This window comes from Myotis daubentonii, chromosome 12 (genome assembly GCF_963259705.1).
Source record: "Myotis daubentonii chromosome 12, mMyoDau2.1, whole genome shotgun sequence".
Taxonomy (NCBI): Eukaryota; Metazoa; Chordata; class Mammalia; order Chiroptera; family Vespertilionidae; genus Myotis; species Myotis daubentonii.
Genome location: NC_081851.1, coordinates 57,906,803 through 57,919,013, shown reverse-complemented (window position 1 = coordinate 57,919,013; position 12,211 = coordinate 57,906,803). Strand labels below are relative to the sequence as shown.

Sequence of the window (12,211 nt, the reverse complement as noted above, 5' to 3'; positions counted from 1 at the left end):
ATTCAGAGAAGGAGGGAGAAGATGGTAATACAGTTTTACTATAAATAAATTTGGAAAAATTCTGAAATAAATAATAGTAGGGCAAACACTATAAAGATTAGGAGGGTAGAAGTCCACCTAGAACTCCACTATGAAATGTTCTTTCCAGCTTTGGTGGAGAGGGTCCTAGAGAAATCTAGTATTATATGCCACTAAGTAAATGTTAGCTGAGGACTCACCGGGTGTCCTGGGTGTCCTTCTAAGGAAAACCCACAACTTGAAAAAGAATCAATAATGGCAGAATTTTAAATATTGAGGAACTTGGACAGGTTGGGATCAGGGGTGGGGTGGGGGGTGGGAGAAGGCTACTTATACAGCACAAATCTGAATGTTTTCCCATGGAGAGGCCAAGCTGATTGTGGCTATACCTGCTCTAGAGTAGTACCACTGAGAGATTATTTACAAACTAGCTTCTCTCACATGTACAGAGAAAAGTACCCAGACCACTACAACGGTGGGCTGAGGTGCTGGGAAAGTCGCTCATTCCAAGGAAAGCTTCTAGGGGCTGCAGCCCTAACCATGGGGATGAGGGGCCCTGAGCTGGTTACAAACACTGTCTGGCTGTTTCGACTCCCATTCTGCTGCCCACTAGGCAAATTTTTTCGCTCAGCTGTGATGCCCTTGCCTCAAAATGATGTTTTTGCTTCTCTTTGGGACGGCTGACTCAGATCTTTTCTGATATCCAGTCCCAAATGCACCAGAGAGGTCACCCTCTCGGATGGTCATTTGTCCAGAGGTGTGACCTTGCCTCCTATCCCTTCCATCCAGAAGCCCATTTTCCACCTACAGCCAAAATTCCCTTTTGTTTCCATAGCATTTGCTATCACATACAGACAACCAGGGCCCCAGGGCTATGAACTCAGAGCTATTCACCTAGGCTGCTCCTCTCCTACTTCCTGGGTTAATATCACCACCAAATGAGGAGCCAAGGGCCCTGGCTGGGTAGTTCCGTTGGTGAGAGCATCGTCCTGATACCCCAAAGTTGCAGGTTCAGTCCCTAGTCAGGGCACATATAGGAATCAACCAATGAATCCATGAATTGGTGGAATAACAAATCAATGTTTCTCTCTTCCACCCCTCCCCCACTTCCTCTCTCTCTAAAATCAATGTATAAATAAATAAAAATTTTTAAAAAAGAGAAGCCAAGGCACAAAATGGAGACTCTAGACTTACATGCGTCTGTTTCTGTACTGTTTAAAAACTCACGGAGGAACACAATGAGGAATCTATGATGTCTGGGTTATGTAACCACACAGATAATCAAGACTTGGCCTTATTAAAAAGGATGACAGTGTAACTGACAAAAGGCACTGTTTATTAGATTTCTATCTTTGAAAATAATTTTTCTCTATGGTATCCTAGAGCAGGAGTCAGCAAGCTATGACTAGCAGATCAAATCTCGGCAGCCACCTGTTTTTGTAAATAAAGTTTTATTGGAACAGCCATGCCCACTTGTTCACCTGTTGTTTAAGGCTGCTTTCCCACTAAATTGGCAGTTTCAGAGACAGACAGAGACTGAATGGCCAACAAAGCCTGATGTATTCACTCTCACCCTTTACCAAAAAAGAGTGCCAACCCCTGTCTAAGAGCAGTAGGCACTGTGGAAGAGAAGGAGGTACCTGTTGACCGGCAGGTGTTGCCTTGGGACATGGCGGTCGTCACTGTTTCCGTGGCGGCGTCTCTGACGGCTTGCTCCTCACTCTGCAGGAGGGTGAGGACACACCTCCAAAGGGCAAGTGTATCCTGCAGTCCTAAGGTGACAGAAAGGAATCCAGTTACTAGGATGCAATTTACAAGCAGGTACAAATACCACTTCAAATGCATGGTGGAGAACAGTATTTAATGAGCAACTGTCATTCCTGTTTTGGGTATTCCAAGAAAGGACAATCTGAGAGTCAGAAACACACAGAGAGAGAGAGAGAGAGAGAGAGAGAGAGAGAGAGAGAGAGAGAGAGAGAGAGAGAGAGAGAGAGAGAGCCCTAAGGGGGAAGGTTTTAAAGTGTCTTTTCTTCCTTCTTCTTTTTTTTTATTTTGAGGGATGAAGGTTTCTGGCGGCAACCAGTCCCAGGCAAGGCCCCCCAGAAGGTGCGGCCTGGCTGACTAAGGCCCTGGGCCTAAGCAGTCCACAGTGACTCACAATTATCAGGAATGAAACATTATGCATCAAGGGTGCTTTGGGGAAACTAGCCCAGTGTTGATATGAGTGACTGAGCTTATATATTCTGAAAGCAAGTTTCAATCAAGATTATGCTTTGGGGGTAAGGATGGAAAAAAGGGCAGGAACCAGGATATAGGTTCCCATATCATGTTTCTGTGGGTCCTACTACCTGACCGCCATTACCTCCCCGCAGGGACTCTGTCTAGCCCAGTGGTCGGCAAACTGCGGCTCGCGAACCACATGCGGCTCTTTGGCCCCTTGAGTGTGGCTCTTCCACAAAATACCACGTGCAGGTGCGCACGTACAGTGCGATTGAAACTTCGTGGCCCATGCGCAGAAGTTGGTATTTTGTGGAAGAGCCATACTCAAGGGGCCAAAGAGCCGCATGTGGCTCGCGAGCCGCTGTTTGCCGACCACTGGTCTAAGCCACTGGTCTAGTCCCTTGCTAGGTGCTGCTGTGGACCATGGAACCAGAAAAGAGAGTGTTTATCTCTGAGCACCTGAAAAGAACATCAAGTCAAGAACACAGGGCAGTGAGAAGTCAGGGATGGAAATGTGTGGCTGGGACTCAGCACAGGGAGAGATCACAGTGGACCGGTATAACCAAAGCAGACTTCATGAGGGAGGTGGGCAGGGTCTCACAGAAAGGGCACATGTGCAGATGGAGTGGACCAGGCTTGTGGAGGATCACGGTGGAGGGCCCAGGAAGCCCACCACTCTACATCCCAGGCCTTCAATGGAGAACCAGCTCTGTCCTAAGAGCTCTCCTTAGCCCATCCTCTCCCTATCTGTCCACAGAGAATCTGGTATCAGTCACTGCCGCTTCAGTAAGACCAAGAACAGCAATGGCTTCCTCTGTGGTTCCGGTCTCTCTTTTCTGTTATAAATATGGCTTTAAATATTACTCAGTCTTTCAGAATCTACCCATTCTAAAGTTCTCTAGGGTTTAATATTTTCCCTTTAACGTGGTCATTTATGCCTTCAAGAACCTCAACCTTCCCTCTAGTCCATTTCAATTTTTCTTTTTCCTTAAATGACTTTGTTCTGTCTTTGACTTATCTCCATGCACTTTTATGTCCTTTGTCTCCCAGTTTGGTACCTATTTCTCATATTCTTGTAGGTCATCAGCCACCACTGACCTCCTTCCTTATTGCCTATAATGATATAACCAGTTCCATAATTATGAATCATTGGCTTTTTCCCAAGACTCAGTTTCACTCAGGAATACCATGGTATTCCACACACTTTTTGCTTGATAGGAGCTAGGGTTAGAGTAGCCAAAGTCACCCCAAAAACATGCTGCAAAATATTACTCTCACTGGACAAACTTCACCAAAGTTTATAAACCTTGGTTCTTATTCCTCTGAGTCCAATGATTAAATCACAATCACAGAAGGTCCCCTTTCAGTCCCTGTTTGGGTATAAAAAGAAGGCCTGCAAGTCACTTAGAAGAAAGAATTAAAAGGACACTTGTGCCCTAACCGGTTTGGCTCAGTGGATAGAGCGTTGGCCTGCGAACTGAAGGGTCCCAGGTTCGATTCCAGTCAAGGACATGTACCTTGGTTTGAGGGCACATCCCCAGTAGGGGGTGTGCAGGAGGCAGCTGATCGGTGTTTCTCTCTCATCGATGTTTCTAACTCTCTATCCCTCTCTGTAAAAAACAATAAAATATACTTAAAAAATAAATAAAATAAAAGGACACTTGTTTCCCAGCCAGTTCCAGGGACATGAGACTTTATTGGTCTGAACTCCAACACTTCAAATCTGAACCTTACCATCTAAAAGAGCAACTCTCTCCTTTATTCTTTTTAAAAAAGTTTTTTGTTAATCCTCATCCGAATATATTTTTTCCATTGATTTTTAGAGAGAGTGAGAGGGAGGGAAGGTAGCAATCTTTCCAGTCACTTAAGCCAGAAGCCTGGATGTCATCCTCGAATCTTCCTTTTACATGAACCTCAATACTAAGTCATGTTGATTCAACAGCTGTCCTTTCTTTTTCCTCAATGCCACAGCTTCACACTGACCCATTCATTTCTCACCAAGATCCTTACAACAGGCTTCCAGGAAGAGGTGACGGTTAGGCCTAGTCTTGAAAGACAAATAGAAGTCAGTCAAGCAGCACTTTGTTTGCAGAACTGTTCCCTCCTGATGACTCACAGGGCCCACGTTGGCCCATGAGAAGGGAGAGGGAGGCAGGGCACACAACCGGAAGAGCATTATAATCCATGTTAAAGGGTATTTAGATTTTATCCTGAAGGCAATGGGAACCCACTCGAAGGTTTTCAGCGTGAAGTGAAATGATCAGATCTGTACTTTAGAAAGACCACAAAAGCTTTTGGGAGCATAAAGAGAATAGTTTGGGGGTCAAGACAGAAAGAAAAGAGGCCAGCCTTGGTTGGGTGGCTCAGCTGGTTGGAGCATTAGCCATACATCAAAGGTTATGGGTTTGATTCCTAGTCAGAGCACACATGTACCTCATTTGCGGGTTCGATCCCGCTTGGGCGTGTATAGGAAGCAACAAATCAATGTTTCTCTCTCACATTGATGTTTCTCTGTCTCTCTCTCAAAATCAACAAAAACATATCCTCTGATAAGGATTAAGAAAAAGGAAAGAGGCCACTTAAGAGGCTGTTGGTGATCAATGATTAGAGTAGGAACCAAGAGGATGGGAATACACTTGAAAGATAAAAAGGTATAGTGTACACTGTCATTTTTCATCTTCCCTTCTTTTTCAACCTGGAGTATCTAGTTATACTTTGAGCACATTTAGTGCAATGGATATCCCTCTGTTCACTACACTTACCAAGCACGGGATGGGGGTTGGTGAGGAAAAATGGTGTGGTGCTGGTGAGGACTTCAGCGGCGGCCAGCCTGGACTCCGTAGGAAGATGATCTCCACAAGATGAGACGACCAACTGAACCCACTGCTTCAGTTTGGGGGCCATAGAGTCCCTGGTCTGAAAGCACAACATTTAGAGCAGTTCAGAGGATGCAGTCATGAAAAGAGGGATGCGGTATATACACCAAACCGGATCTGCAAATTAGCTCTTGCCACAGTGGGAGGAAGGGTTTTTCAGCTGTTTTTCTATCTCAACTAGGAAGAAATAAGCAAGCCCAGGGAAGAACATCTGGCTTGTTGTTCAGTAATACAGAGTCACTGTAACTGGCAAGCAAGTTCCTTGAGTCTTTTCTGATGCACATCAGGTTATCAGAAAACTGTTGTATTTGACAGCTTCAGTAACGACAACACTTTTTTGGGAAAGACTGTGGCAACAAAAGTATTTATTGTCCCTAATAACCAGCTGCTTCTATCTTTAATAAAAGAACTTCAGATTTTGGCTGAGTATATAGGGACCCAGCTAAAGACACATTTCCCAGACTTCCTTGAATTTGGGAGCAACATGTAATTAAGTTCTGACTAATGGGATGTCATTGGAAGTGGTATCTGTGCACTTTTCAGGTCAAACCTTAGGAAATAGGAGTGACCTTCATTTCCTGCATTTTACTTCCTGCTAGCTGAGTAAGGACAAGGTGATGGGAGCTGGAGCAACCCTCTGGGACCATGCTGAGGGCAGCAAACATCAAAGCTAACAGCTGGGGATCCAAACACAATCAAGCCACCCTACCTGCTTTGACCTTTCTTAAGCCACTGTATTTATGAGTTTCCGTTACATTTAAAGCGGTTATCCTAACTAACATTATTATTTAAACAAAGCCCTATTTTTTAATAGTAACAGTTTTGCGATATAATTTACCCATTTAAAGTACTATGCAATTCAGTGTTTTTTAGTATATTTACACATATGTGTAACCATCATCACAGTCAATTTTAGAATATTTTCATCACCAAAAAGAGAAACCTTTACATTCTTTACTTATCATTCTCCATCCTGTCACCTGCTCCTTCCCCTAGCCCTAAGCAAGTCATCAACTGTCTCTATGGATCTGCTATTTCTGGACATTTCATATAAATTGAATCATACAATATGTGCTCTTTTGTGACTGGCTTTTTTCACTTAACATGTTTTTTGTGTTTTTTTTTAGTGTTTTTTTAGGTTCATCCATGCAATAGGATGTATTTTTATGGCTGAATAATTTCCATTGTATAGACATACCATATTTCATTTACCCATTCAGCAGTTGATGGACATTCAGCTTGTTTCTATATTTTAAATTCTTGTTTTTTTACTTTTTCTAAAAAGAGGTTAATGTTGCAAATGTACTTTACTTCCCCCGTCAATGAAACTTCTTTAAATTTTCAAAATGAGATGACTGGCTCTTCAGGCTATCATAGAACTAAACTGATGAGCACCTTAGACCTCAAGGAAGATTCTAACTCCCAAGGCACAAAGAAACCCAGGTTTCCCCAGGAACTTTTCTTATGCATTTCTCTGCAGTTCCGTTAATTTTTCTCTCCCTGGAAAACTCCCAATTTTCATAAAATATCAGTTTATTCAAGTACCAAGCAGTGTCGTTAAGAGTCATGTGACAAATGCTTACAAAGGGCTTTAGATGACAGTGATATCTTTTGGCTGCCCTATAACCACTTTCTTAGAACTTGTTTTTTTCCCCTCTGGGCTGTCATTTTTTTAGCAAAATTTCCCTTCCTACAAACATCCCCCTACCCACAACACATACAATTGACTTTTTTTGCTTTTTGTATGAGCCGCTGGCTTTGGACCCCTGGCCTGCCTTGGAATAACAGCCCAAAGGAAACCACTATCTACTTAATTCTCACCCTCTGGTTTTCTCTCTCAGCCCCAGGTTCCCCGAATTTAACAATCTCCTCTGTAAAGTCTTTCTCAGCTCCCCAAACACTCCCTCCCTCCTCTGTATTCCCACAGTCTCCTCCCAACCAGAGCATTTGATGTCATGATTGAACACTCCTTTCTCTCATTAGACTGTCCCTCCTGTCTCTATTCATCTTTGTGTCTCCAGGACCCCTCTCAGCACTGCATTATTGTAAGGCATCAGAATCCGCAATGTCATGCTGACACTAGCACAGTGTGGTGATGTGTGACCAAGATCCTCAGGTAATTTCATGGTGGTACTGACTGCCTTCTACATATAATAATTCTGTGATGTGGCATCTTTCTCATCTACCCCTCAGTGTGCATGCATTTGTCTTAAGGCTTCTTCCCAGGAAGGTCTTTTGATTACTGTAGTTCCACCTTATCCTCATAGGACATATGAAACAGGTGGGGCACACTGGCCTCCATGCAGCCAGCTGGGCCATGTTCTGGGGGAAGAGTCAAGCCACAGCAATATATTTTCATACTTAGTGACCATGATCTAATCCTAGTGACTTATAATCCTTGATTATATTATACTAGGGGCCCGGTGCACGAAATTCGTGCACTGGGTGTGTGTGGGGAGGGGAGTGTCCCTCAGCCCAGCCTGCCCCCTCTCACATACTGGGAGCCCTCAGGCATTGACCCCCATCACCCTGCAATCGCAGGATCAGCCCCTTGCCCAGGCCTGATGCCTCGGCCAGAGGCATAGACCCCCATAACCCTCCGATCGCCTGATCGGCCCCTTGCCCAGGATTGTCGCCTCCGCCAGAGGTGTCAGGTTTGGACAGGGGACCCCCATCTTCCCCTGATCACTGGCTCTGGCCCCCGCCCAGGCCTGAGGCCTCTGGCCCAGGAATCATGCCTGGGCAGGGGACCCCCATCTCCCTCTGATCGCTTGCTCCACCCCCCACCCAAGCCTGACGCCTCTGACCCAGGCTTCAGGCCTGGGCAAGGGGACCATCATATCCCCCCAATCCCCGGCTCCGCCCCCCACCCAGGCCTGATGCCTCGGCCAGAGGAGTTGACCCTCATCACCCTCCAATCACCAATCACCGGATCGGCCCCTTGACCAGGCCTGAGGCCTCCGGCAGAGGTGTCAGGCCTGGGCAGGGGACCCCCAGCCCCCGCGGTTGCAGGCTCCGCCCCTGCCCAGGCCTAACGCCTCTGGCTGAGGCGTTTGGCCCGGGCAGCGGGGACCCGCAGCTACAGCGGCCCCGCAATTGTGGGCTCCGCTTTAGGCCCAGGCAAGGGACCCCTAGCTCCCGGGACTGCCAGCTTCGACCGTGCCCAGCTCCCATCGCTGGCTCCACCCCTACTTCCTGCTATCACTGGCCAGGGTGGCAAAGGCACCTGATTCTCCGATCATGGCTGGGGGGCAGGGCAAAGGCGGCCCCAGGGCCGCCTTTGCCCTGCCCCCCAGCTCTTAGCTCCCCCCTGGGTTTCCGATCACTGTCAGTGGCAGGGGGCTTCTTCCTGCTTTCCCTTTCGCCTCCCTGCATTGTGCCTACATATGCAAATTAACCGCCATCTTGTTGGCAGTTAACTGCCAATCTTAGTTGGCAGTTAACTGCCAATCATAGTTGGCAGTTAACTGCCAATCATAGTTGGCAGTTAACTGCCAATCATAGTTGGCAGTTAATTTGCATATAGCCCTGATTAGCCAATGAAAAGGGTATCATCGTACGCCAATTACCATTTTTCTCTTTTATTAGATAGGATTCAGTCCCTCCTTAGTCTAGGTAGAAAAATCAGGAAAAAAGGGGTCTAGGTGTGTATGTGTATGTGTGTGTATTGGTGAGGAGGAGGTTGTGCTTTCTCATGGCCTCTAATCAAATGTGCCCCGAATAAGAGAAATGTCAAAGGTGGTGCTCAAAATCCTCTACAAGTTATACCCAAAGTGAAAAATCAACATGAACAATATTTTTGTAGAGGTCACACAAACACGGCAGAGCTTCTGCCTACTGACACCTTCCAGGTAAAAAAGCACAAAAATCTAGACCCGAGATCAGGGGCAGAGTTGGCCTTACCTCTTCACTCGTCCGCATATGGTGGACAATCACTTTGGAGGCAAGCCTCAGAGCTGCACTCTGAATTTCAGACCTAGAAAAAGCAAGCCAAAAACACCCCCCAAATTAAATCAAGCATATTTTATATAGAGACTAGAGGCCTTGTGCACAAAAATTTGTGCACTCGCGGGGGGTGTCCCTCAGCCCGGCCTATGCCCTCCTGCAGTCTGGGACCCCTCTGAGGATGTCCACCTGCTGGCTTAGGCCTGCTCCCTGGGGGATCAGGCCCAAGCTGGCAGTCAGACATCCCTCTGGCAGCCCGGGAGCCCTGAGGGGATGTCCACTTGCTAGCAGGGAGCAGATCTAAGCTGCAGTTGGACATCCTTAGCGCTGCTGAGGAGGCGGGAGAGGCTCCCACCACCACCACTGTACTGGCAGCCATCAGCCTGGCTTGTAGCTGAGCAGAGCTCCCCCTGTGGGAGCGCACTGACCACCAGGGGGCAGCTCCTGCATTGAGCGTCTGGCCTCTGGTGGTCAGTGTGTGTCATAGTGACCAGTCATTCCTAGTTGTTCTGCTGTTAGGGTCAATTTGCATGTTCCCTTTTATTATATAGATGGTTTTTGCAGATAGTCAGTAATCTATGTGGATGTGAAGGCTGGAAATCACCTCGTGGCTATACAAACACCCCCAGAAGTAATTACCTTTTGGTTATTAACATGATACTCTGACATCTTTCTATTGCTTAAGCTTAGAACATGCTCCTAAGCTGAGACTGAAAAATATAAGGCCTGAGTCTAGGTTAGGACTACATTCAAATTCTTACATAAGTGACTGATGGGTCACCGAGGAACCCAGGTAGCACAGCAAACATTGGGGGCAAACCTTTCATTGGAAGCAATATCCATGGTCCAGTTCAAGAACTCCTTTGGGGTTAGATGGATACAGTGTTCCGTCTGGTGAAGCCATTCACTGGGGTCCATGCAATGGAGAATTTTCAGTATCTGTGTGGGCCAGATCCATGAAAAACAAAACAAAAACCTCAGGAAAAGGTCTTCAGAATCTAAATGATAATCAGTTACAATAAGGGGGGTGGCCTATCTTTCAGAAAGCTCCCCCTGATTTATTTCCCTCCTAATACCTTGGGAGACCAAGACAGGGTGGAACAGACACACCCGAGGCACCCTAGTGATCTGTGATCAGAGTCTAGATGTCCAGATTCCTAAGTCAGTGTCCCTTCCTTTTGATTATACTTTCTAGGTGGCTATCTGCCCCCAGATAGCCACGTCAGCAAAGACGACCCTCTGACATGTTCTGCAGCTAATTGTCAATGCTGTTCCCTACAGCGTTGAGTGGCTTACTCTCAATCTGCCTCTGGTTGGTCTGTCATCAATAATATCATCATCAAACACTTTTCGTAGTGCCCATCTATGCATGGAACCATGACAAACACCACACAAGAGAGTCTTTGTCCTCCTGATGCTGAATCTCCTTCTGATTGCTCCTGGAGAAGCCAAAGTCAACCCTGCCCTCACGATCTGATCACTCCGGCGGGTTCATCAAAGAGTGTGGGCATGGAAGGGGGCAGTCAGCACATCAGAGGCTTTACCTTACAGAAGCATTCTGGGTGATTTTCCTTCATTGCCAACATCAAGAACGTCCCTCCCATATTCCACAACAAGGGTGGCAGTTCCTTCTCTCCTAATCCAGAGGCTGCTGCTGAAAACCTTTCCAACAGGGCTTCCAGTGTCAGCAGGCGCACGTCAGGGAAAGAAGACTCTAACAGCTGAGAGAAGGAGATGGGAACGTCCCGTGTATGTTCTCCAGCCTGGACTGCCACTGCCCACACGGCAGCGATGGCTAGTTTGGTGAGGCTCTGGAGGTACTGAGGTAGGCCTGGCACCGTGAAGGTATAGGGGAATCCTGTTATTAGCTCTGATCTTGAGATGATATTTCTGACTTCCTCCCATATGCCAAGATGCTCCAGAACTAAAAAGCAAAAAAACAAAAGTAATCACTTCATTCAAAGTTCCACAAAAGGACTTGGGAAAACACAAGCCTCCGGATACACTAGGTGTGACTATCAGATATCTTTTCTGAGTATATTTCACACATATGATATAGTAAGTGACTTGCCCACTAAGGTTCAGACTTCTGGTCCAGAAACAATTTCTATTTAGGTAACTCATAATTTCCCCCCTGGGGGACAAAAGGCATTCCTATAGGAAGATGTGCTCCTTGCATCCCTCCCCAACATTTAGTTAATATGAACTCAGTAACCTCTTAAATCACCAAGCCTCAAAGTTGAGCTGCTCAGATCCCCTCTACAACACCTCTTCTCAGAGGCTCTTGGTCAAACCCTACAGATATGGAGCTCACATGACAGACTATTCTATTGTTAGTAGGTCTACTGGCCTATTTCTACATTTTGAGGTTCCCAATGAGCCCTTTAGGCATTTGAATACAGTTATTATGTCCCTTCTGTCTTCTCCAGACAAAACACCCCTATTTCCTTCAACTATTAACCATACGATGGGGTTTAATTTCTCTCACTATTCTAACTGCCTTCCTTCCTTTGGACATACTTCACCCCCTCTTAAGGAATGGCCCCAGAGTGGAACATGACCCTTTGTGTGGCCTGGCCAGCTGGACTATTACTTTCCCTGTTCTGACACTAGCCTACGGGAGTTGCATCACACTGTTGACTCATGTGAAGCGGAAAGCCCACTGGAACTACAGCCTTTCTTTTCTTGCTTGGTCTACCGATGATGTGAGTCATCTTTCTTCCACCTTGTACTCAGAGCTTAGACCTAGGCTTCTTTCTTTGTTTTAAACCCAAGTATATCCTGATAAATTTTATCTGCCTGTTAAGTTTTATGGCCTATCTCTTAGATTGCCAAGATCTTTTTGTATTCTCAGTTCTGATAAAAAACACTTAGAGCCTACTATATGCTTAGAATACTATCCTTGAGGAGTTTATAGTCTGGTGTGAGAAAGAGAAATGACTGACCAGGTAATTCCAATATAATGGTTTAAATGATAATCTGAGTCTTAAAGGGGAAGAATGGATTCGAACCACCAAACACAGAGCACAGATTCAAAGGCAAGAAATAGAATGGACCACGTAAGATTCTTCAGACAACACAGTCATAGGGCAAACCTCAAATTGACAAGCATGCCATAAATGCCTGCAGTCAAATAAGTATTAAGAATGTGG

At 46.0% G+C, this 12,211-nt stretch overlaps 1 protein-coding gene across 4 annotated transcripts in view; it reads right to left on the bottom strand.

The window, feature by feature from the left end:
- Positions 1 to 12,211, bottom strand: part of THADA (THADA armadillo repeat containing) — a 297,259-nt gene that overhangs the window by 42,215 nt on the left and 242,833 nt on the right. For all 4 annotated transcript variants that reach the window (XM_059659977.1, XM_059659980.1, XM_059659979.1 and 1 more), the window contains 5 exons: positions 10,604 to 10,983; positions 9,880 to 9,998; positions 9,018 to 9,090; positions 5,001 to 5,154; positions 1,659 to 1,790 (listed from right to left, as the gene is read on the bottom strand). In XM_059659977.1, the coding sequence (XP_059515960.1) occupies positions 1,659 to 1,790; positions 5,001 to 5,154; positions 9,018 to 9,090; positions 9,880 to 9,998; positions 10,604 to 10,983 (858 nt within the window). The remainder of the gene's footprint in view (positions 1 to 1,658; positions 1,791 to 5,000; positions 5,155 to 9,017; positions 9,091 to 9,879; positions 9,999 to 10,603; positions 10,984 to 12,211) is intronic.